This window comes from Pleurodeles waltl, chromosome 4_2 (genome assembly GCF_031143425.1).
Source record: "Pleurodeles waltl isolate 20211129_DDA chromosome 4_2, aPleWal1.hap1.20221129, whole genome shotgun sequence".
Classification (NCBI taxonomy): domain Eukaryota; kingdom Metazoa; phylum Chordata; class Amphibia; order Caudata; family Salamandridae; genus Pleurodeles; species Pleurodeles waltl.
Genome location: NC_090443.1, coordinates 822,400,547 through 822,427,037, shown reverse-complemented (window position 1 = coordinate 822,427,037; position 26,491 = coordinate 822,400,547). Strand labels below are relative to the sequence as shown.

The following is a 26,491-nucleotide window of genomic DNA, read 5'->3' as shown; positions in this document are numbered from 1 at the left end:
CTGAGGGAACTAATCCATGTATGCTCTATGACTGAACTGATTGATGCCCGATTGGCAACTGAGGGGTTAACTGCACTCAATTCCATTGTGTCCACCCATTGGTCGCATAGAGTCTGCCACGCGCTAGGATGCCTCTGGTCTTCACCACTTATACGCCTCTTGGTTTGGCCAGGGGAGCGCAGCGACCGTGCCACGTCTAGGATGGCACCATTCGGCCACAGTGGATTGTTGAATCTGTTGTGTGCCCTCTCTTCTGTCCATTGGAAGACTTCCTCCAGCACTTCGAAGAAGAGGTTCTGAGATTGGTAGATGACTTTGAGCTTAGCCGGACATAGGAGCATGTACCTTATTTTGAGGTCCCACAGCCATTTCTTGGCCAGAAGGTTTTCCTGTGCTGCAGCATCATTTTTATATAGTCTGGGAAGATCATTATAGAACAGGATTTGTAGTGTATTGGGCCTGTGTCTGAGCATGCATAAGGATAGCTTCTGTGTCTAAATAGTTGAGGATTCAGGCAATGATCAGATGGGGCTGGACTTCGGGAGGATGCTCAAGCATCATGGCCCTGTGTGCTCTTTCAGTGGAAAACTCCGGGGACAGGTCATTCTGTGGCATAAAGGATTTGAGCCATCGGTCTAGGAAAGTTCCAGTAGAGGAGGCCTCGTCAGCCATCCCCAGGAAACTCAGATTGTTCCTCTGTGTCCGTCTTTCTGCATCATCTACCCTGGCGGCAAGTTGTCTAGCTGATTTAAGTTTGTCTACTGTTTGTTGCAGAACACACACTGAGTTCTCTGTTCCAGAGATTCGGATTTCCACCTCAGTGATTCTTTCGACTGCCTTGCAGAGGTCTTGGCGCAGGAGCATTACGTTGCTGCTAACCACACCTACTTTCGCCTCCAGCATAACTCTGTATTGATTGATGTCTGTGAGGGTAAAATCTGTGGCCTTAAGGGGCTGCCTCGGGCCCATATGCATCTCCTCCTATTGTACCCAGGCCCTGAGGTAACGCTACTCCACCTGGGTGTGTGAACTTATCAAGCATGTCCTGTTTGTTCTCACAGGGTACTTTGGTCATGTTGATAACAGTGGCACAAACATGTGGAGTATCTGCCAGGGCGCCTCAAGGATCCTCCCAGCTCCCGCAATCATCTCTCTGTGCGGCACGAGCAGTCCATCAGTCGGGCTCCAGGTCGAAGCTCCTATGCCTCTAGTGTATGTAGTTCCCTCCTTTTTTTTTTTTTTTTTTAGTACCGAGGATAGGACCAGCTCTTCCTTGCTTGGACTGGGGGCCCCTGTTCCTCTGGTGCCGTGTATAGATCCCCTTCTTTAGTGCTGTGGGAGAATCACCTCTTCCTCATCCCTTCCCTGTCTTGGTCACTTCATTCCGGCCTCCAGAGCCTCTTTGAGCTCTTTATGGGGTACTTTGAGCTCCTTGATCCTCTCTCCTCCACTGTTGGGCCTCTCCAAGCAAGCCCCCTTCTCCAGCGTTCCCACCTCATCATAGGCTGTGCAATGATCCGCTGGTACTTCCAAACAGGGAGGAGAGAGGGGCTCAGGTTGCTGGGCTGCAGAAGACAGGGGATCTGCATCTCCGCCTGTGCTGGTTTTTCTGCCACACATCAGGCCTCTCGGGCCATTGCTCTTGGGCTCCCCCACAGATCAGGCTGTCAGTGGTGGGCTGTCTTCCCCACTCGTGGCAGCTCCCTGCTCCACCTTTCTCGGCACGCCCCGCTGCGGCTGGCAGGTATCTTCGTCACAGCGGACAGTCAACCCCAAGGCTTTTAACACGAATCCCTGCCCAGGCAGTCCCTTCACTCTCCACAGTCCTCTGCTGGGCCCGGTCTTTTCGGGTAGAGGGAGGATGGTGCAGGCTGCCGGAGCCACGTTAAAACACAGCCGCCGCCAAGTTAAAACGCAGCTGTCATCTTGAGAAGGCAAGCAGTCCTCACTGATCTTAATCGAGTGTAGACCAGCTTGCTATGACCTATATCTCTGGTTTCCTCAACAGAAAATCACTACTGAAATAATATAGTTAAGAACCCTCTCTCCAAGGCCTTAACATGTTTCTCTCTAACAGCACAGCTTCTTGGTTATTCTGCCTGGAAACTCGATGTAAAATGTATCTTTATCAGCCTGTACCCATCATGTAAATCAGTAAGAAATGACAACACGCTCTTAATCCAACTCCACTTCACCAATGTCTATCATGCATCATTCTAATTGCCAAGTTGCCAAATGGAATTGCTATGAAATATTCAACCTGATTACAGTGAATACGAGATTGATGCTTTATATATCGGGGAAACTTGGCTGAAATAACAATATGGCCCCATACAAGATCATCTTGTTGGAGAAACGGCCAGGAGTAATTTTTTTATTTTTTATTTGAGGATTATTTAGTACACCTCTTTAGGTAATTTGAATTAATGACACTTTATCTTAAGTATTGCTTCCATGAAAAAATGTTGAATACTGCTTACACTAATTAAAATTTTTCTCTGGAATCTCAATCGAGATTGAGGTATCTTTAAAATTCTGTACTCTATCTCAGTCGGGAAATTAGCTAAGCTACACAAACTAAAACAATTATCTTCCCTTGTAGCCCAGAATAAGGACAGAACACTCAACTTGATATTCAACGATTCAGAGCGAGTCAACTGTCTTCCTCCCACCTTCATTAACTAGTTTGACTTCTTTCCGATCCCTTTTAACATACTCACTAAAGCATACCCTTTCACCATTAGTCCAAAACAGAGTGAAATACATAGAATGAGCTCTGAATAAGATCACAACATCTGTTTGGTATCCACCCCAAAACCAAATGGTTAGACTTTTCAAAGTATGTCAACCTGGCCACAAAAAAATGACAAGTGTATTATTACCAATGCAGTGGACAGTATTGCTCCTCTCCAGCTCAGAAATATCTGATTAAATCTCAAACAACTGGTTCTCACAAGCTATCATGTAAACCAAGAGCACCCTTGGGAAACAAGCGAAATTATGGAAGAAATCCAAATTACCTTAGGCAGCTTCCAAGCTAAAGAATCTGAGGAAAATCTACATGCTCTCTATCTCCACAGCTACATCTTCTTGCATTCAAGTGCAAGTAACCACCCGCTAATATGAGAAATGCTTTATTTTGGCACATCACTAACATCATCTGTTATTTATCTTCCTGTGCGAACACTTCAAAGATACAACCCATTAGAGACAATATGCCACAAACCTAACCATGCCATTCTTTCCTCCTTAAAACTCCAACATTTAGGACACCTTTCCCCAGTTTGAAAGTGTGATCTAACAAAAAACATTAAATAACTTAAACTCACTTACTACTTCTGGGAGTCTCTTCCAACAAAAACAATCAAAAACAAGTTGCCCATTTTGCATGATTCCTCCCACTCTTCCTTCTTTGATTCGTGGCACAACCTAACAAATGTATCTTTAAATCAGGGTAAATACCCAAACTCTCCAAAGGCCAACCAAATCACTCCTCTCATAAAGCAGGTCTCAATGCATCCATTCTAATTACCACCTACTTTGTAACCTCCCATGACTGAGGAAGGGTGTTGAAAAAATGGTGGACAACCAGCTGAATAATTAACACTAAGGCAAATGAGGGTCTGTTAGACAAGCACAAATCTGGTTTCATAACTGGATTACCACTGAAGCTGCAACTGTGAACATTTTGAATGATGTCCAACACATTCTGGTCACATGAATGTTCAGCTGCCTCAGGTACAATTGACCAAAGAGGCACTTTTTGATTCTTAAACACTGCATGAGATTGTATGGAAAGGTCATAAACTAGCTCTCATTTTTCTTAACCAAGCACACATTCTGTTAAAGATCAGAGAGAACATTTAAACCACTTAGGACATGCATTCTCTATCCTCGTGCCAGCTGAATTCAGCCTGTACATGGAGCTCCTAGGCCTGATTCTAAAAGACACTTTTGTCACCATGCATCAATATGCTGATAATTAACAGCTGTATCTGAGGACTTCTACTACTACAGACAAAGCCACCCTGCTAAACCACTTCACACAACTGAAGACCTGGATGAAAGACCATTTCCAACTTCTCATGTCTTTGAGGACCTAGTTCTATCCAACTCCCAGAAAAACAAAATTGGCTCATCCATCTGAAATTTGCTAATCTTAGGCTGCAACTCTCCAACGCTTCCCCCTATTGTGACTCTTCAAATTTCATTTTGGCTGCAAACTTGTCACTCATTCCACGTGTGTGTGAAATGGCCAAGCAGCTAATTTGCAATTACACCATTTCAAGAGAAATTGCCACCTCATCTCATCCGACCAACTCAATACGGCTGTGTTACTCCCATTCTTTGAGACCTCAACTGACTTTCAATTCCTGCAAGAATAGAACTCAAAGTCTGCTGCCTTGCTCACAAGGCCATTCAGAATTGCAGTTCTCCATCTATCACTGAACTATTCACCAATGCTGAAGGATCAAGAAGCTGAAATTCACTTCTGTTGGAAATGCATTGATTCAAAACGTCAGCTGCCCCAAAACAATAAATTCGGAAGCATCCACCTCCTTGTGAATATCTCTTCCATCCAGATATGAGCTTAAACTCCACTGAGTGTTACTGCTATGATCACACTATAAGGTGATCTCATACTGTACTGGTTTCTTACGTTTGTGCGTTCTTGTTTCTGTAAACTTCCTTACTTATGCATTGTAAACTAATGTTATCTATGCATTCTTTACAAAAGTGCTTAGCACCTTTCAGTCCAGGTGTGCTATATGAATGTCAAAAAAAAGAAAAAGTAAAAAAAAAAAGCAAAAAAAGCAGTGCCTGAGATCCACATCTGTTCCACATTTCAGCAGTATATCAAGGCCTACATTGTCATAAGTTGCTAGTAGTCCTTTGAGAATCAGCCCTGCTCAGTCACCTTATTTTAGTGAAGATACAGTGGTCATTTCTCATGGTTATTAGTGGACTTTATATTCCTCTGACAAAACCAAATCCAGAGTTATACTGTTGAGCTTACTAATGCTTACTAATGAAGTTACATGCTTTTTTTGTTTCCAGGAGTTTGCTAGCATCATTTGATGGGTTATAGAGATTTCAGGGCAACCACAATAGGTGATATTTGTATGTTTCAAGGGATCAGCACTGCTTCCTGGAGGAGGGAGGGACTCATGAGATTCATGATGTCAAGTGAGCATCAATAGCTGTCTTATGCAAACAACTAATACTTGAAGACTTGCAGCTCTACAAAGTGAAGCAAACAATCTTCACTCTAGCCATCAATAAAGTGTGGTGACCATACTGCCTATGAAAATGGCCCAAGAAAAACAAAGCAGTAAAATTCTGCTTGTACTATATAAGATGCTCTGGTGCAAATTGTGTCACAGAACAGAAAATACACGACAACTTAAATAATGTGTCATTAGAAATGTGATTGCCTCTCTATTAAAATTATATACATGGTATCAGTGAACAGCAGCCTGGACCATACTAATACTGTACCTGGGCTTTGAACAGTACATGTTCAGTCTTCTCATACTAGAGCACTCCATCTCCAAATACTATTCCCAAGCATGAGGTTCAGCTGTAACCTTTGTTTTGGCAGGTACTAATTGTTAACAATAGCTGCTACTGTCTGCAGAGAATTCAGCTGCTCCAGGCCGAAGAAGTCTTTGCTACATTCATTTTCCCTGCTGTCCTCTACAGGCCTTCAGGTGATCATCTCATCATGCACATCACATAAGCAATTACTTACCTGGTGATACCTCTGAGTAGGGGATATAATTAAACAAATCTTGGGAGCAGGGTGAAAAGACATTGAGTATCAGAATGCTAGTGTATAGTCTATAAGTTGTTTTTATGTGGCATAGCCTTTATGTGTTTGTCCGAATACTAATAAATATTCCTCTTTTAATAGAAAATTTTGAAACACAGAAGAATGAACTAACTAGACAAGGATTTATGGATCTTAATCTTATGGAAGCTAATGACCATGATGGGAATCCAGAGGACCTGTGGGTGGCTTTGCAATCAGTGGGTTACAACAGAGCACTGGAACTGGCTGAGGTACTGTCCACCACATATGCTAATAAAATGCATGCTTTCATAGTACTTCCTTTATTTTGACTATGGCATTGGTCTGCACTCACCAACTGAAACGTTCAATCTTAATTTATTTAATGTATACACATATTATTATTATTCCTTGTAATGTTAGATCTTGCAAGTTAACTGTCCATGAATTTACATGAACTGTGCATAGCCGCTTAGTAAAAGTTTCATTATGTGCTTTTAAAGGGCATATTGTAAATATTTAAGATACTGTTTATTTCGTCTTCTGCTACAAAGCATCAGGAAATTAAATCGCCTTCAAAGTTTTGAATACTGACTATTTTTTGTTGTTGTAGGAATCCTTAATCTATGAATTACGAGTCAGACAGTCCCTAGCAGTTGTGATGTTGGGGAGGGCATTTTAATTGATAATGTGTCACACTTTTGCAGATCCATGTTTCACTGTGTGATCTAATGCCTATCCATTTGGCAGTTCTAAATAACACCTCTCCTTCTTTTATTCGAATGAAGCATGCTTCCCATTCATAAAAGGGGGCCAGAGTAATTTGGTGCTGGACACATGCTGCCCCATTCTAGGTGCTGAAGACAGATGTACCCTCATGAGTAGATCCAGAGAGGCTCATCTCTACTCCATTTAGTGATGCCAGAATATCAGAAAGGACAGCTTTCTCCTCCAGGTTTAGTCAAACTAGTAGCAGGGATTCTAGGTCAGCTGAAACAAAAAAAAGGTAATCATCTGTAAGATGTAGTCATGGTACAGTGTGAGTCTATGTTGTTCGCATGTTACCTGTTTTATCGCAATGCGCTGCCGCTGATAACCTAAAATCTCAGCAGCAGTTTCAGCGAAATGGTGATAAAGCCCTCAGGGAATGATAGGAAGCTTACACAAGTACAAGTGAGTGAAGTCAGTCAGAGAGAACTCTGCCAAAGATTGCTTAAGTGCATCAGAAATGGAATGAGTCAAAATAGGAGAGGCAAAAACAAAGGCAAAATAAATAAAGATTATCTCCTAATACAGGATGGAGAGTGAAGCAGGGACTGAAACAGTCATTGCAAAGTCTGAATTCCTAAGCAGTCAAGGCAGAAATGGAGGAGCATGTCAGGTGAACATCAAGTTGAATATCTCACTAAAGTAGTGCATGAGACACTGCCCTTCTGTGGTTGTGACATTTATATGTCATTTCCTGATTACTAATTAGTGTCAGGTGCTCTAGCAAAGTGTGAGAGAGGGAGAATGGAGCCCTGCCAGTGTCCAACCATAAAGCCAGAGCTTGCTTGTCAGCGACTTGCATTATTTTGGTGTAGCCTGGAGATCCTTCTGTATGGACTGCCGTCCCACTCAGTGGCCACAGTTTCCATAGTGATCTTCTCCACTGCTGCAGTCTCCTGATGTCAATTTCATGCCTATGAATAGGCTGTGTGGGTGACAGCATAGCTGTTTTTTTGCAGTAGTGTCTGTGGTTTGGTGGCAGAATGAATACAACCAACAAAGTCCTTACATGCATGGTATACGACCTTCCGTACCTCTGCCGGCTTTGCTTTCGGCAAGGTGTTTTACTTTACTTGAGGGGACAAGAAACTGTTTATTTAATTTCAAAGGCAGGTTCAGTATACACCCCACCCACTTTTCCAGGCACCTCTGTGCTTTTAACAGTCAAAAGGTGTCTCCTGGTCACAGCCAACATTGCAGTTGTTGCAGTGTTTCTGCATTTGCCTTCACTCACCAGATTTGTAAAAAGAAAATTCAATCTGGCACATTCCATTTCTCATAAACTTAGATCAGTTGTAGTATCTGGGGCCTCAGATGTCCAAAATGGGATTATTTCTCTATTTGCACTTTTAAGACTCAGTCGGATATCTTAGATCCACACACTCCACAGGAGTACAGCAGATTTGTTTAACGTCAGTAGAAGGTGAGCACACCACCATTCAAAGAGGTCTTCAGTCCAAAAAATATATTGTTTCAGATAGTTAGAAATAACAAAAAAAGAGTCATATAGTTGGAGAGCAGACTGCATTGTTGGCAACTCTACCAAAGATGACATAAAGGCTGTAACACTGGAGCTTGCTCTGAGGTGCTGATATTGGCTACAACCTGAGGTGCCCATTGCTCATTTCTTGATCCTGAGAGTGGGCACCCTGAAAACACCACTTTGGCCAATGTGTGTTTTTTTGTACCACAGTCAGAGAAAATGTTCTTAGTACTTGGTACCGTAGATGCATACTTACTTTGTTTCACATAGTGGTAATTTATGTAGCGTAGCAGTATCGTCGTGTCATATAAGAAAGAGTGAATCTGATTCCAACACTGATTACTCTTGATGGCAAGAGCAGACTGGAGTCAGTTTTCATTTTTTAGCTGGGAAAACCATAGGAGCTTTATTATCCTATCAAGGCCAGAACAGATTCCTTCACACAAACCCCTGAGCTCATGTCGTGGAGCATTTTAACCATATTTGGGTTGAGCATCGGCTTCTGCTACATGACGGCCGTCTTACTTCTTCCCACCTATGATGATGTGTAGCACACATTAAGGCTCATCCTTGCACTTAGGATCTTTCTTTAAGAGTTGTAATAGGTAGGATTACAGGTATAGGCGTGTTTCCTGACATTTCCTTCTAGTTTCACCATTTGGGTTATCTATGAAGATTGCCATGACACCTCTCGGACTTCGGCCGGTGTGTGGCAAGAGTTAGTCCATTTAAGTAAGTTTGTTACAATTACATCCACATTCTCCATTGACGGTTAAGCCACAAGCTGTTGTTGAGTTTAGCTGCCATCATAGCTACTCTCTCGACCTCATTTGCTCATCTTTTCCACTGTTTAGGTTAGTTTTGCCACTTTCATGGCACATTCTTTTCAGGGTCGATTATTATTATTATTTTTTTCATACCTACCATTTGATTCTGCAGACCCATTCCCTTCTATGCCTGCTCCCATATTCCCCTCTGGTGAATTTGCCTGAATCACTGCAGGCACTTGAGACTGCAATTTCTGGACCTAGGGAGTCATCATTTTCCCCACTTGATTCAGATATAGACATGGGAATGACTGGCAACTCAAGAGAAGAAGGTTGAGGAGGGTTATCTTTCTTCTTTTTCTTTAACATACTATTTTTGTATGATTATGCCTGGCATTGCTGTTGTCATCTAAGAGTATCTTGAAGATTTTTGTACCTGCAAAGTGATCTATTAAAGGTAATTTTTTAATTGGTGACAGACTCCAAGCATGTGTGTGGAAATTGATAAATTCACTGGACTTGAAGACAAAAAGGTACGAGCCTCCTCTTATTCCCTTTCCTCCATTTAACAATGGCCGTGCTGCATTATGCTCTGCTGCTTAGATCAAGAAAATAAAGTTCAACATTGCAGGAGTCAAATATTTCCACCAACAAGCCCTATTCTATTTGTGCCATGCCGTTGCAAATGCTGGTTATCAGACTGTGATCTGCACATATTTAAGGATATAAGAAAAATCTTAGATGCTCTCTTGCCATACATGTCAAGGAATCATGCAGGAAAGTTAATGGATGTCAAATATGCATGCCCCTTGATACAGGACATTGCAGACAAGGATGGTTGTAGTTATTAAGTCATAGGAGATTGTGTTAGGCTTTCTTTTCTGTGCTAGTGACCAATTCTCATCTACTGCAAAAAAAAGCCATTTTCAGTGTAAGACACGGACCTTGATGAGGAAATCCATTTTTATTGTTTTGACCAAGTTTCAATCTAAGGCTTCCCTGGCCTAGGATTTGGCCAGTGGCCAGATTGGTGACTATTTCATGGATTTGCCAACCAGTCTTTCAGCCAGGCACTGGTGAAAGGAAGAAGTTCTTTCATCTGCCAAACAATTACTTCCTACTGTTTCCTCCAATGAAGTAAACAACCAGATTTACCAATCCTATTCCATTGATTTAAGATCACTCAAGGCAAGTAGAGACGTGAGGAATTTGGGGGAGGAGGTTTCCTTGTTTCTTCATTTTGGAGGGAAATTATGCTGGTCCATTGGCCTCTTTCCAGAGTTGTACAGAGGTTCTGACTCCTATTACGTCATGTCTCCCTTCTCCTTTCTTTACTCCAAACCAATCTCTCTAGAGATATTGCTGAAGGTCCAGGCATTTCTGAAGCTGTGAGTTCTGATGCTGCAAATGTATTTTATCCTAGAATTAAATTGCCTATTCTTTGCACAGCAGCAGAATATTGCGCCAGGATAGACATTAAAATCAAACAGCTCTTTATTCTCCTCCACAATAAAGAGCTGAAGACTAGTCACTTCTTTGCAGCACCAAGTTGTAGTGTACGTACACAGTTACCTTACTCCTGTTGAAGAGAAACCTCCTTCTACTCCTCCCCACCCACATGCAGACCCATTCCTTAATTAAACCTGCTCTTTTCTACTTTGCTGTTTATCTCCTACCTTCTCCTTCCCTTCTCCTTCCGTGTCATTACTCTGCTTGGCCTGCGCATCATTGTAACCTTTACCTTTCTACAGCGCTCACTTGCTTTGTAGCTGTGTTTGTGCTATCTGAGTCACATACATCTTTTAAATTGGTTCCTTCTCTCAAGGAATCATTTGGATGTAGTACATATTATCATCTCACTTGGTATGCCATTGCCCTATGCTATAAAGGAGAAGGATACATATTTCCACAGCTTCACGTGTGACGCAGGATTTACTTTTCTTTGGTTGATAGCCAGGAGTATTTTGCTATATATATATAAAAATGTGATTTAAATTGTCTCTGTCAGTCTTCACTACGATGCTGGAGAAGGCCCTTCAAATGGTGGGCTAGCCTCATCTCCTGACACCTGGACGACAGACCGCCTAACCCAAAATATGCCATATGGTCTCTACATCATGTAATGTTCCTGTTCTTAGGCCTCTTTGAACAAGGCCATCTTCTTGGTGCCCTGGCTATGCTTTTGTTTTTCATTGGAGAGTCTGTGGACACAGCTGCAGTGAATGGCATTTGAAACAAAGATAACTTTTGTCTCTGCAGTTTAGGGCTTAAAGCTTTAACTTCATTCCTTCAGCACAAGGTTTCAATTGACTCACATTTCTGGTTCCCCATGTCCTAGTCGCTCCTATGCCATGGAGCAGGATACACCAGGCTCACTAGTAGTTATGTCTGCCTGGAAATCAAGAATGGGGTCACTAGTTACTTGTGGTCCTTAAGAAAATTAGACTTGGGGTTCTAATCATCCATAGACAATTCTCTTCTGGGTTCTTTCAGTTCCTTAGGGCTGGATGTCTACATAGTACCTAATTCTTCTGACAATAATGGGGAGAAACCTTGGGCTCTTGCACATATGGAATCTTTTGTCTTCTTTAAACAGGCACATTCACATCAATCCTCATGAATTGAATATGATATCAGTGCAATGCTTCAGGTACCCACATTATCTACCAAGCACCAATGCATGTCCTGGGCCTCTGGCTGTGTCAGGTTTGTCACTGACTAATGCAGAATATTACTAAATTTTCATGTCTTCTGAAATATTTGTTATTCTTTGTAAGAGAGCTGTCCAGATCAGACATCCTAGTGATAGGCAGTTTTTATAAGGCAGCAATTCACGCCTATAGCAAACAAGAGGGGGTTCTTAACCAGCACCTTCATACACTTTCATTCTAAGAGCCTGTCCTGTTTGGGATTTCAACATGGCTTCAGTAGATTTTCACTGGCACTCCCCTTTGGCCTTTGGCATCTAGTGACTTTTAGCATGTTGATTTGGAATATTGCATTCTTCGGGTTTTCTAGATCTGGGAAAGTGTGACTAGTAATAACCATTTTCCCAGTACAGACTTTCATTGAGAGAGCGTCGGTCTCATCTATTTTCCATACAAATGCTTCAACAATATTTTTATGTGACGAAGGACATTTTGGTTCAAGCTGTTTTTAACTTAGAGTGAGAATGCTTCAAATCCTGCACATCACAAGGGATATCCTTGCTATGTATGATTGTCTCAACCAATGCGGCAGGCACCTGCAGGCTCCTTTTCAGTCCTGGTAGATACTTATATGTGAAAATACTGCATTGAATGTGGAGTCTCTTCTCTCTATGCCAGTAAACCTTGTTGTATGCAAACTGTTGTGGCTTTTCTATGTCCTGTTCTGTTGGATGTCATTCTGATCAGATGCTTATGTCGACTTGGCCATGTTAATAAAAAGTTTTGCGCCACACTTCCTGCATTTGGGGCCAAATCGACATTAGACATAGGCAATGGCGGCCGATAATTTTACAAGGGAGGGGTAGGTTACATACGCACACAGAAACCTTACTCACACCCATTCATTCACACAAGCGCTCACACACCCATTTACAATACTCACTAACAAATACACATACATTCATACACGCACGCACCAAACATAAAACAAAAAAATAAAACGTACCTCAGCAGCTTTAACAGGGAAGCCTTGGATGTCCCAGGAGGGTGAGGCTGCTGCCTTTCCTCAGTGCCTGACCTAAGGTAAGCCAATGAGGGAAGGCAGCAGTCCCAACTCATCACAGAGTGGGATGGGGTCATTGAGACTGCTGACCCCACCCTACTCTGTGACGAGGTGTCACTGATCGGCCCTGGGCACTTCAGGGCTTAAAATTGAATCACCCAGGTCAGAAGCAATCGGTGACGCTCCTCCTCTTCATGAGGGGGAGAGGGGCTCGAATCATCTTTGCTAGACTGAAAAGATCACACCCACAGGGCTATGACTGCTTCGGCCCAGCAAATTTCAGCTAAGGCAGCCAGGAGCCTGCACATTTAGCACATGTCCAGCTCCTGACTGCCTGACGTGAACCAGAAGAGTATCTGTCAGGCTGACTTTTGTTCAGCCAGACAGTTATCCAGTATTGGATCTTTCGCATTCCCAGTCGTCGACATGGGAGTCCCACAGTACCATAACATTAAAGTATGTATCATTACCATAGGCGTTAATGACAACGAGCAGTCTCTTTAACAACCTATCCATGTCCTTTTGTAAAAGGAACCAAACTTGAACTGTGACCAGTCAGGTGACAGCACCCTCTAGAACACTCATCAGAGAGGCAGTTTCCCTCAGATTATCTACTGTATGTCATGTGAAGGGAGTCTCCCTGAGCTCTGCTCAGCTTTTTCCACTTCTTGTGCTTAATATATCTCTAACATGTCTGAGACCTCTAAAATAGGTTTGTTCAGAGCCTGCAAGTCCTGTGGCAGAAAACGTCTACACGTGGATGACCCACATAAAGAATGTCTTCACTTTCTCTACCCAAATCACCAGTTGAAGGGCTGCAAAATGTATAGAACTTTTCCTACAAAAACTGCTGCTTTTCTGGCTGCAGCAGTGTAAAGTTCAAAAGGCGACCACCTCTGATGACGACAGCGACGCTCCAGAGAGGTCAAAGAAAAGAACAAGGTCCTCCGAAAGGCCATCTGAGGAAGGTAAGAAGACCTTCAAATCATATCATAAAGACCTTTTAAAAAAAGAGAAGAAACATTATGGGGCTGGCGGACGGTGTTAAAGATGCGGTAATACCGCAAACAGGCCGGCGGAGAAAAAAAGGGAATTATGACCGTGGCGGAAACCGCCAACATAGACAGCCACTTTAACACTCCGACCGCCACGGCAGTACAGACACCAGACAGGCGGGAGACAATGTACCGCCCACACTATTACAACAGGCCAATCCGCCACCTTTTCCGGGGCGGATTCACCGTGGATAAAAACACGGTGGAAACAGCTTTTGCAATGGGAAAACGCTCACCTTAACACACGCCACGAGGAAGGAGGGCACCATGGAGCCCGAACTCCAAATACTCCCTGCGCTTGTCTACCTGCTCTTCTACGAACATCAACGGTGAGTACTGCACCTACGACATAGGGAAGGGGGAGGCAAAAGTCAGGGGGACACAAACGCAACACCCCCACCCCGAACCTCACCCACTACAACACACACATTAATGCATATCCAGACATCACAGTAACAACCCACAACCCCCCCGGAAGAATGCAAAGACAAAAGGGAATCAGTAGAACTATTGTAATGAATAAAAATACAGTAAGCTCATATATACAGAAATATATACACATTCCAAATATATACATCACGATTACTAGTGCAGGTATGCACAATTCAATGTCTGTGGACCACTGGGCCCAAAATGCATGGGCGAGGCCCACACTAGATACCTGTCCACAAACGGAGAGACCACTGCAGGGTCATCAGATAGTAATACAACAGGCACCTCAGGGGGAAGGGAAGGGGGGGCACCTCAGCCAGATGAGTGCAAAGCCAGATCCACGACGGGGCTCCATGCCCATTGATGTATCCTGGGGAGTGCAAAGCCACAGTCTCTCAAGTCTCTACACTGGGTGGTTTGCCCACTGTTACATCCTGGGTAGTGCAAAGCCACAGTCTCTCAAGTCTCTACAGTGGGTGGTTTGCCCACCGTTACATTCTGGGGAGTGCAAAGCCACAGTCTCAAGTCTCTACAGTGGTTGGTTTGCCCACTGTTACATCCTGGGGAGTGCAAAGCCACTGTCTCTCAAGTCTCTACAGTGGGTGGGTTGCCCACTGCCATATCCTGGGAGTGCAAAGCCACAGTCTCTCAAGTCTCTACAGTGGGTGGTTTGCCCACTGTTCCATCCTGGGTAGTGCAAAGCCACAGTCTCTCAAGTCTCACAAGTGGGTGGTTTGCCCACTGTTCCATCCTGGGGAGTGCAAAGCCACAGTCTCTCAAGTGGATGCCTTCTCCACTAGTTCTGGAGGGGGCATGGTGCCCAGAGTGCTTCATCCTGCTAAGGACAGAGGGAGTGGATGGATCTCTCCACTGGTTCTGGAGGGGGACTGGTGCCCAGAGTGCTTCATCCTGTGAGGGACAGAGGTAGTGGATGCATCTCTCCACTGGTTCTGGAGGGGGACTGGTGCCCAGAGTGCTTCATCCTGTGAAGGACAGAGGTAGTGGATGCATCTCTTCACTGGTTCTGGAGGGGGACTGGTGCCCAGAGTGCTTCATCCTGTGAAGGATTCAGGTAGTGGGTGCAGTTCTCCACTGGTTCTGGAGGGGGACTGGTGCCCAGAGTGCTTCATCCTGTGAAGGACAGAGGTAGTGGATGCATCTCTCTACTGGTTCTGGAGGGGGACTGGTGCCCAGAGTGCTTCATCCTGTGAAGGATTCAGGTAGTGGATGCAGTTCTCCACTGGTTCCGGAGGGGGACTGGTGCCCAGAGTGCATCACGCTCCTCGTGATGGTCCCAGTTCTGTCACTGTCCCAGCCGCACATGGGCTAACGATGCTTGCCATGGCGGTCTTTGCCCTGTTCAGCGGTGCTTGACTTAGCCGTTTCTGACCTGTTCAGCGGTGCTTGCCCTGTTCAGCGGTGCTTGCCATGGCGGTCTTTGCCCTGTTCAGCGGTGCTTGACTTAGCCGTTTCTGACCTGTTCAGCGGTGCTTGCCCTGTTCAGCGGTGCTTGCCATGGCGGTCTTTGCCCTGTTCAGCGGTGCTTCACTTTGCTGTCTGTGACCTGTTCAGCGGTGCTTGCCCTGTTCAGCGGTGCTTGCCATGGCGGTCTTTGCCCTGTTCAGTGGTGCTTGCCCTGTTCAGCGGTGCTTGACTTTGCTGTCTGTGACCTGTGCAGCGGTGTGTGGCATGACGGTCCCTCAGTGTCCAGCGGGGCTGTGGGTGCCGGGGCCCTCCAGGGCTCTGGCGCTGGTCTCCGGACCAGTGACGACAGTGCTGCCCTCCAGGGCACTGACTCTGGCGGTGGTCTCCGGACCAGTGATGACGGTGCTGCCCTCCAGGGCACTGACTCTGGCGGTGGTCTCCGGACCAGTGACGACGATGCTGCCCTCCAGGGCACTGACTCTGGCGGTGGTCTCCGGACCAGTGACGATGGGGCTGGCGGTGGCGTCCTGGCCAGCGGGGAGGATGGTGGCCTTCTCCGCCGTGCTATTCCTCCCAGACTTTGGAGACTTCTTCTGCCCCTTCACCACCTTGGGAGGGGTCACAGCTGACTCGACACTCCCCCCGGAACCCTTGTCGGCGGCTTTGCCGGCAGGAGTCTTCACCCTCTCCCGTCGGGCACTATCCAACTTCTGGTGCTTTACAGGGGGTGGACTGGCAGTGCTTTGGCTCCGTGTGAAAACTGGCTGCCCTGGTGGCCGATGCACTCCACATACCTCTAACACGCACCACTGGTACCAGACTTTTTTTGGCTGAGGTGCTAGTACGGGACCTATGAATTGGAGGGGTGGGGGTGGTGGGACAGAGGTCAAGGTTGCTCAGGAAAAGTTTCTGACGAACACTGGGATGGGTAGCTGGAGGGGGTCTGGGAGTGGAGGAAGAGGAGGTGGTTGTAGGAGGTGTAACTTCTGATGGATACAACTACCTGTGGATTCCTCACCTAATGAATACTCCCATGGCGCCAGCATTCGACGGAAATCTTCTTACTAGTCTCTGCACGTCGACGAGGACGTCATTCTAGCCCACGCGACGCCGTCTGACGTCATACAGGCAATGAGAGGTCCTCGCCGACGTGCCGATGACAGTTCCCTTTTTTCCGTGCATTCGAAACGGTTATCTTCGAGGGAGCTACTGTTACCTTCGTGGTTACAGTGTATTGTCTGCTGCGTAGTCTTCTCTGCGGTAATAATGTCTCAGAGGAAGTCGGGTTTCAAGCCCTGTCGAGAGTGTGGGGGCAAGATGTCAGTTACAGATCCTCACTCCGACTGTCTATGGTGTTTGAGCTCCGACCACGACGTCTCGACTTGCGATTCATGTCAACACATGAATCCGAAGGCCCTCAAAGAGCGTGAGGCCAAGTTATTCATGGCAAAGTCAAAGAAGAAGGAGAAACATCATAAGAAGTCTTCTTCGCCAAGGTCTCACCGGCGTCATCGAGACTCCCGGCGCCGTAGAGACTCACGACGTCATTCCAGCAAGGAGTCTCGTTCGAGGTCACCTTCGGCTCGGCGTCGGAGGACTTGGGAGGTCAGCCCCACGGTCACGCCGCATCCATCGACGCCGTTGCCCTCTCCGGCGTCACCGACTTCGCCTGGTCAGGCGTCGGTGATTGAGGTGGTGCAGCCTCTTGTGTTTTCTCCGGGGTCGCAGACGTCGAGGCCGGCGTCGGGGTCGCCCTCGATCCAGGCACCCCAGTATCCGGCTTTTCCCACTCCTGGAGCCGATAGTACCGCGTTTCTTAATGCGATGTATACCATCTTTCAGCAGATGGCTCCAGGAGCTGCTCCGGCTGGTCCTTCGGGGCCCTTGGCCTTTTCGTTGGGTGATCCTGCGCCTCTTCGGCCGGCACCCTTTATGCCCTTTCTCCCTTTTGGAAATGTGGGCTCGGCGCCGGTGCCGGCGTCGGTGGCCGCTCCGGTGGCTTCGGATGTTTCGGCCCCAGAGGTTGCCCTTCCCTCGAAGTCAGGATTTTGCCCTGTGTCTCCGGTTGGTCCATCGGCTCCAAGACCTCGTCCTCCGGCTCCTACCTCGGCGCCGAAGCTGCCTGTGGCGCCGGACGCGGCGTCAGATGCTTCTGGAGATCGGCGCCGTTCTTCGACGTCGGCGGAGGCCATGTCGACTCCGCGTATCGAGGAGAGACTTCATTCGAGGAGGCGTGCTCTCCGTCGTTTAGAAGAGCAGGAGTACCAGCGAGTCTTAGAGGAGGGAGAGATTGAGGACTCTGGAGACGGACTACATGGTCTGGATACAGCCAGTGGGCTGGACACTTCCCCTGAGTGGGACCTTTCATCTCCAGGGGAATATACGGAGGAGGCTGCTTCCTTTCATGCTGTGGTGAGGAAGGCAGCAAGCTTTTTGGACCTGCCTTTGCCGGTGGCAGAGGCGAAGCAGAATTTGCTGACAGAGGTATTGCATCCGGCCTCTGCTGCAGCTGAGCCTCTCTTGCCATTTAATGAGGCTTTGCTGGATCCGGTGTTGGAGGTGTGGAAGAAGCCGGTGTCTTCCTCGGCCGTTCATAGGGCTGTGGCCAGGAGGTATCGAGCTGCACCATCTGACCCTGGCTTTCTCTCTAGACACCCTACGCCGGAGAGCTTGGTGGTGCAAGCCTCCTGTTCCTCAAAGTCAGCGCCTGGTTCCTTCCCGACGGTGCCTGGAGACAGAGACTCCAAGAAACTGGATGCGCAGTCCAAGAAAATATTTTCGTCATGCAGTTTGGCGTTGAAGGCCACCAACGCAACGTGCATTCTGGGGAGGTACATCCATGCTCTGATGGATGATATTTCGTCTTCATTTACGGAGCTCCCCCAGGGTCTCTTGGGTGTGGTCTCGGACGCCCAGGCTGCCGCGACCCAGATTATCCAGTCTGGGCTGGACACGACCGACCCGGTGGCCAGGGCGATGGGCACGGCTGTGGTGGCAAGAAGACAGGCCTGGCTCCGAAACTCAGGGTTTTCTGCGGATGTGCAGTCGACCCTGCTGGACCTCCCGTTTGATGGGGACAGACTGTTTGGAGCCAAGGCAGATTCGGCCTTGGAACGATTTAAGGAGAGCAGAGCCACAGCCAAATCGTTAGGACTGCAAGCTCCTTCTTCCTCTGCCTCTTCTAGATTTTTCAGGAGGTTTCGGGGATTTGGGCGTGGCTCTTCTTCCTCTTCCTTTCGGGGGAGGTTCCAGCAACCCACCTCTTCCCTCCCCTATAGGTCATTTAGAGGGAGGGGGAGGGGTGGGGCCCGTACCAGAGGAGCCTCTCAACAGCACTCTGCCTCTTCCTCGTCCTCTGGAGGGGTGCAGCAGGGGAAGCAGCCTTAGGCTTCCACCGTTTCCCACTCACTCCTCTCCTGTAGGGGGAAGATTACAGCATTTTCTCCACAAGTGGAAGTCTATCACAACGGACACTTGGGTTCTCGGCATTGTGGGGAAAGGCTACGCCCTTCCCTTTCGGGAGTTCCCGCCCCTCATCCCGCCCCGCCCATCTTATTGTTCAGAAGAACACCTCCTGTTGCTAGAACAGGAGGTTCAAGTCCTCCTTTCAAAGGGCGCGGTAGAGTTGGTCCCAGAGCAGGAAAAGGGTCGAGGTTGTTACTCAAGATACTTCCTGATTCCCAAAAAGGATGGTCAGTTGAGACCAATCCTGGATCTGAGGATCTTGAATTGGTTCCTCAAACAGGAAAAGTTCAAGATGCTGACCCTAGCACAGGTGCTTTTGGCGTTGAACAAGGAAGATTGGATGGTGTCTGTCGACTTGCAGGATGCTTACTTTCATATCCCGATACTCAAGTCGCACAGGAAGTATCTCCGGTTTGTGGTAGGGTCGCAGCACTATCAGTTTGCGGTCCTCCCGTTTGGTCTTACTTCAGCACCTCGAGTCTTCACAAAGGTGATGTCAGTGGTTGCGGCGGAGCTCAGAAGGAAGGGGATAGCAGTATTCCCTTACTTGGACGACTGGTTGATCAAAGCCAAGTCCCCGGAGCTTGTGTCGCATCATCTGCAGTCAACAACCCAGTTGTTGTTCGACCTGGGCTTTTCGGTGAACGTGCCCAAATCTCACCTGGAGCCCTCTCAGCACCTCCTGTTCATAGGGGCAGTACTGGATACAACATTGAGTCGAGCCTTTCCTCCGCCTCAGCGGATTCAAGATATTCAGGAATTGGTTCCAATGTTTCGAAATGGAGCGGTAGTTCCAGTCCTCAAGGTCCTTCGTCTGCTCGGTCTGTTCGCCTCCTGCATTCTGTTGGTCACGCATGCTCGCTGGCACATGAGGGCTCTTCAGTGGTGCCTCCGAAGGCAGTGGTCTCAACACAAGGGAGATTTAGAAGGTACTGTCAAGATCTCCAGAGATGCTGCTGTGGAATTGAAGTGGTGGATTGCGGGCAACAATCTTTCACAGGGAAAGCCGTTCGCGCAGTCGCCACCAGTGGCCACGGTCATAACGGATGCTTCCACCCTAGGATGGGGAGCTCATCTGGGGGATCTGGAGATCAAAGGGCTTTGGTCTCCAGAGGAACAGGTGTTTCATATCAATCTGTTGGAGTTACGGGCTGTACGTCTGGCTCTCAAGGCCTTCCTCCCATCCCTTCGTGGTCAGTCAGTACAGGTCCTGACGGACAATACTACCACGATGTGGTACATAAACAAACAGGGAGGAGTAGGGTCGTACCTTCTCTGCAGAGAAGCTCTTCGGCTATGGTCCTGGGCAAAGGACCATCAGATTTGCTTGGTGGCAAATCATCTGGCCGGGGTCTTGAATGTACGTGCGGACAGTCTCAGTCGCCAATTCTCGGCAGACCACGAGTGGCGTCTCCATCCAGATCAGGTCTGTCTAATCTTCCAGATATGGGGGTTTCCTCGGATAGATCTGTTTGCCACTCTAGAGAACGTGCATTGCCCGTTATTCTGCAGCCTCCAGTATCCGATGCAGGGAGCGTTGGGGGACGCGTTTCAGATAACCTGGTGCGACCAGTTGCTTTACGCGTTTCCCCCCATACCCTTGATTCCTCGAGTGTTGAGGAAAATTCGCCAAGACCGGGCCCAAGTCATCTTAATAGCTCCGGATTGGCCAAGGAGGGTATGGTACTCCGACCTTCTCCAACTCTCACTGTGCCCTCCGCTCCGTCTCCCTCTCAGGGCAGACCTCCTCTCGCAGTCGCAGGGGCAGGTTTTACACCCCAACCTCCAGAGTCTGCACCTACATGCTTGGAGATTGAACGGGGCAACCTGAGTTCCTTCTCTCTCCCGCCTGATGTAGTGGATGTTATCTTAGCGGCCAGGCGACACTCCACTAAATCTATCTACGCTAATAGGTGGTCTAAATTTGTTATGTGGTGTGGAGAGAGACAGATTGATCCCTTACATGCTCATCTGTCACATGTTTTGTCTTTTGCACTGTCTCTAGCGCAGAACGGTTGTGCAGTGGCTACCATTAAGGGTTATTTGTCGGCCTTGTCAGCCTTCATTTGTCTTCCAGACCAACCATCGTTATTTAAATCCCCTATTGTTCTCAGATTCTTGAAAGGTCTTCTGAATCAATATCCTCCAAAACCATTTGTTATGCCTCAATGGGATTTGTCCTTGGTCCTGACTTTCCTTATGGGGTCCCCTTTTGAGCCTATGCATTCTTGCCCCTTAAGGTATTTGGTTATTAAAACAGTATTCCTGGTAGCTATAACATCTGCAAGGAGAGTGAGTGAGTTGCAGGCCTTATCGGTTAAACCCCCTTATATAACGTTTTATGGGGATAAGGTGGTGTTGAGGACCAAGGCTGCTTTCCTTCCGAAGGTTGTTTCACCCTTCCATTTGGCTCAGACAATCACTTTGTCCACGTTTTATCCTCCGCCTCATCCTTCAAAGGAGGAAGAAAGACTACATCGCCTGGACCCAAAAAGGGCGTTGAGCTTCTATATCGACAGAATGAAGGATATCAGGCTGGAGGATCAGCTGTTTGTCGGATACGTGCGCAAGAGGAGAGGAAAGGCAGTCCACAAGAGAACACTCTCCAGGTGGGTTGTTCTTTGCATTAAAATCTGTTACTCTTTGGCAAAGAAGGATCCGCCTGAGGGCATTAGAGCTCACTCCACCAGAGCTAAGTCGGCCTCTTCGGCCTTGGCCAGGGGTGTTCCTGTGGTCGACATCTGCAAGGCCGCAACTTGGTCGTCCCTTCACACTTTTGTGAAACATTACTGTTTGGACTCTGAGGTCAGAAGGGACGGTCATTTTGCACGGTCAGTGCTGCAGGATTTCTTGGTTTGACCATTTAGGCACCCACCGCCGGGCGTGGTACTGCTTTGGGACTCTATTCATTAGGTGAGGAATCCACAGGTAGTTGTATCCATCAGAAGAACGAGTTACTTACCTTCGGTAACGATTTTTCTGGTGGATACATTAGCTACCTGTGGATTCCTCACGGTCCCACCCGCCTCCCCGTTGCCTTTTTGGTCTCTCCAAGCAATCCTTGAGTGTGCTCCTTTTGGTCTTCAAAGTTGCAATACATTTTGCATATATGATATTTGTATATATGTGTATATTTATATATAAATCTATATATATTGTGTATATACATGATTCGTATGTATAAATATATTTATTTGTTAAAAAAAAAAAAAAAAAAAAAAAAAAGGTTATATTAAATCTACAGCTATTTTATTGCAATGTTGTGTGATTTACAATATTAAGAGATGTTGCTTTGCTCTTTCATTACATTGGGTTATTATTATTCTCATGCACGTAAAAAATGTTGGTACTGTCATCGGCACGTCGGCGAGGACCTCTTATTGCCTGTATGACGTCAGACGGCGTCGCGTGGGCTAGAATGACGTCCTCGTCGACGTGCAGAGACTAGTAAGAAGATTTCCGTCGAATGCTGGCGCCATGGGAGTATTCATTAGGTGAGGAATCCACAGGTAGCTAATGTATCCACCAGAAAAATCGTTACCGAAGGTAAGTAACTCGTTCTTTAGGTGATTTGGGTGCAGGTTCTGGAGGCTGTCGTGAGGTGGATGGATGTTGGGTGTGTGGGTGTCCGCGTTTGTGTACTTTGGGAGGGGGCATCACAGACACACTGGCAGAGGACACAGGGGACGTGTAAATGGTAGTGGGGGTGGTGAGTGCAGGTAAGCGGCGTGTGGTGCTGGGTGTTCTGGTGCGAGTCCTAGTGGCTGTTGAGGTAGTGCATGCAGGTGAGAGTGTAGACAACACTGGGAGGGAGACAACGAGGAGGGGGACACAGTGGAGGCAGTGGATGTTGCTGTGTCTGTATGTGGGTGATGCTTGTGTGAGTGCCTGTGGGATGTGTGGTGCCTATGTTTGCCTGAGCTGCCCTTGTGTGTTGACGTGTGTGCATGCTGGTCTGATGGTGTGCTTGGGATAGGCTGGGGTACAGGGGATTGGGTCTGGGTGGAGGAAGTTGGAGGGGGGAGGCTAGACACAGGGACAATGGCTGCCATCAGTGCTGAGGCCAGAGATTGCAGGGTTCGATGATGGGCAGCCTGACCAGTATGAATGCCCTCCAGGAATGCATTTGTTTGTTGCAACTCCCTTTCTACACCCTGGATGGCATTCACAATGGTAGACTGCCCAACAGTGAGTGACCTGAGGAGGTCAATGGCCTCCTCACTCAGGGCAGCAGGGGTGACAGGGGCAGGGGCTGAGGTGCCTGGGGCGAAGGTGATGCCCACCCTCCTGGGTGAGCGGGCACGGAGCGAAGGCTGAGGGGCTGCTGGGAGGGAGGGTGCTGGTAGGGGGGGGTGGCGGCTGTACCTGTAGAAGTTGGGGGCACAGATGGTGCCGCCACCACAAGGGAGCTCCCATCGGAGGACGAGTCTGTGCCGCTGTTTGCTGATCCGGTCACCGACGTGAAGCTCCCCTCACCCTCCGTCCCACTGGTGTATTCTGTGTCCGTGGTGTGGCCCTCCATGGCCATGTGGGACGCAGACTCCTTGTGCTCCGGAGCCACTGTACCTCCGCCTGATGATGCTGATGCACAACAGAACAGGGAGACCACAAAAAAGGGGTGGGGAAACAGAAGAAAGACAGGTTGAGTGCATGGCTTACCGCTACCAGACACAGCAGCCCACTGCACTACGCCGTGCTCTTGGCCTCTACAGATGCAATTCCTGGGATATGGCCTACATGGCTATGAGTGTCATCTACCCATATAGATGACACAGGGGCATGTATACCTGTACTTGGCACTCTACAGAGGTGGGGGTGGAGTGGCACATGACCTGGATTCCGGAGGGGCCTAGCCTACGGAACTCGCCCTGGCCTAGGGAAACCCACAGCCCTCCTACCCCACCCAGACACCTCCACTGCGCGCAAAGTCATGAGAATGTGAGTGTACTCACCCCCTTGTGTCTGCTGTGATGCCCTCATGCGCCCATCCAACTCAGGGTAGGCCACTGCCAGGATCCGGAACATCAGGGGGGTCATGGTGCGACGGGCACCCCTCCCACGTTGGGAGGCCATCCCCAGCTGAGCCTCCGCTGTCTTCTTGCTCCAGCGGCGAATGTTCTCCCATCTTTTACGGCAGTGGGACATGCAATCACACTTCTACATGCTCGCAGGACTCCTCCCCCTTCCTACTGACATCCAGCCCTCTCCACCTAGGCATAGCCCATACAACGTGCTCCCTGTGTACTTACCTGTTGGTCTGGAGGACCGTAGAGTAGCGTGTACTGGGGGAGGACACCGTCCACGAGCTTCTCCAACTCCTGTGCAGTGAAGGCAGGGGCCCTTTCCCCAGACGCACGAGCCACTGTCTCTTCCAGACCAAGGTCACAGCAGCACTTGCAGTGTAGGTCCTCTCCTGTCGAAGATCAGGTATAGAGTGATTGAACAGATAGAAAATGGCGGTCACGTCCGCGGCGGTGCGTATCATCACCGCCGGCGCACTTCATCATTGGCTCCTGGGACCCATAGGGTCCAATGTTAACCAATGCAGCATTGCGCCACGGTCTTTGACCGCCTACCGCGACGGTGTACAACGCCAGCGCAGTTACCTCACATCCCATTGTCCCAGTTTAGAGGTCAGGCAGCCGCCATTTCAGGGGCCCACATGGCTTCATTTACAACTGCGTCACACATACCTAGGCCTACACTCAACACACATACAGGAAGGATATTGTATTTAGTGTCGTGTCCTGTGTAGCTGTGGGTACATACCTCAGGATTTGTTGACGCTGTTGTCCTTCCTAGGCACCGTCAGCTGGGACATGTGAGGAGATGGCGGAATCCTCCGGTGTACCGACCGCTGGTGGACCTGTTAACAATGGAGGAGCGACATTTAATCATCACCTACAGGTTTGACCGTGCCACAATCCAGAACTGTGTACCCAGTTGGAGCCAGACCAGATGTCACCAATCCGCCATCCCACAGGAATCCCCCCTCAAGTGCAGGTGCTATCAGTGCTCCATTTCCTAGCAAGTGGGTCATTTCAGACAACAGTGGCCATGGCATCAGGGATGTCCCAGCCTATGTTTTCCAACGTGTTGTCCAGAGTGTTGTCTGCCCTGCTGAAACACGTGAGGAGCTACATCGTTTTTCCTCAGGTGGAGGATTTGGCGACAGTTAAAGGTGACTTCTATGCCCTGGGACATATCCCTAACATCATAGGTGCCATTGATGGGACCCATGTGGCTCTGGTCACCCCCCACAGGAGTGAACAGGTGTACAGGAACCGGAAGAGTTATCATTCGATGAATGTACAGATGGTATGTTTGGCAGACCAGTACATCTCGCAGGTAAATGCTATGTTCCCTGGCTCAGTGCATGACGCCTACATCCTGCGGAATAGCAGCATCCCGTATGTGATGGGTCAACTCCAGAGGCACCGTGTGTGGCTATTAGGGGACTCTGGTTACCCCAACCTGTCATGGCTACTGACCCCAGTGAGGAATCCTAGGACCAGGGCAGAGGAACGCTACAATGAGGCCCATGGGCGGACTAGGAGGGTGATCGAACGCACCTTCGGCCTCCTGAAGGCCAGGTTCAGGTGCCTCCATATGACAGGTGGTTCCCTATTCTACTCACCAAGGAAGGTGTGCCAGATCATCATCGCCTGCTCGATGCTTCACAATCTTGCTTTGCAACGCCAGGTGCCTTTTCTGCAGGAGGATGGTCCAGATGACGGTGTTGTGGCAGCTGTGGAGCCTGTGGACAGTGATGAGGAGGAAGCAGAGGAAGAAGACATTGATAACAGGGACTCTGTCATACAGCAATATTTCCAGTGACACACAGGTGAGAACAATTATTTTACTAATACATTCACTTTCACACTTCTACCTCTATCCTGTCTGTCAATTTGAAGTAGTATCTGCTAACTGAGTGATACATTTCCATTACGGTTTCACAGGTGTGGTTACCAACGTGTCATCTGCTTGCAACCTTCATGGACTTGTGATGTGTGACATAGGTATGTTGACATTACTATTGAGAACGGATTTTGTCACTGTCATAGCTAATACACATTTTCTAAATCACAGACTGACTCCAGATTGTTTTGTGGTTCAAGGGTGTTTATTGAAGTGCTAATTATTGGAGGGGGTGGCAAAATGGTGATGGGTGATGGTGGAGGAATGTCCATGGCAGAGTCCAGTCTATAAGTCTCACAGGTGCATTGCCCATATGGACATAGGAAGTGGAGCTGGGGCAGTTCCAATCTGGACAGGGTAACAAAGTGGGACAGTGGGATGACAATCAGGGTGGTCTCATTTCCTGGCGGGGGTCTTGCCATCTTGCTCTGTCCTGTTCCTGGATGTCAGGGACTGCTTGCGGGGTGGTTCTCCGTCTGCAGGGGGTGGGGTGCTGGTGTGGTGGTCCTGTGGCGGGACGTCCTGTCCACTAGCGCCGGCGGAGGTGGTGGGCAGTTCATCATCCATGCTAGTGTCAGGGGCCCCTTGGAGTGCCACGGTGTCCCTCATGGTCTTTTGTATGTCCTTCAGCACCCCTACGATGGTGGCCAGGGCGGTGCTGATGGTTCTGAGCTCC

General features: G+C 48.1%; 1 protein-coding gene across 1 annotated transcript in view; it reads left to right on the top strand.

The window, feature by feature from the left end:
- Window positions 1–26,491, top strand: part of EFCAB7 (EF-hand calcium binding domain 7) — a 333,043-nt gene that overhangs the window by 244,400 nt on the left and 62,152 nt on the right. The window contains exon 11 of the mRNA XM_069232519.1: window positions 5,915–6,063. Within this exon, the coding sequence (XP_069088620.1) occupies window positions 5,915–6,063 (149 nt within the window). The remainder of the gene's footprint in view (window positions 1–5,914; window positions 6,064–26,491) is intronic.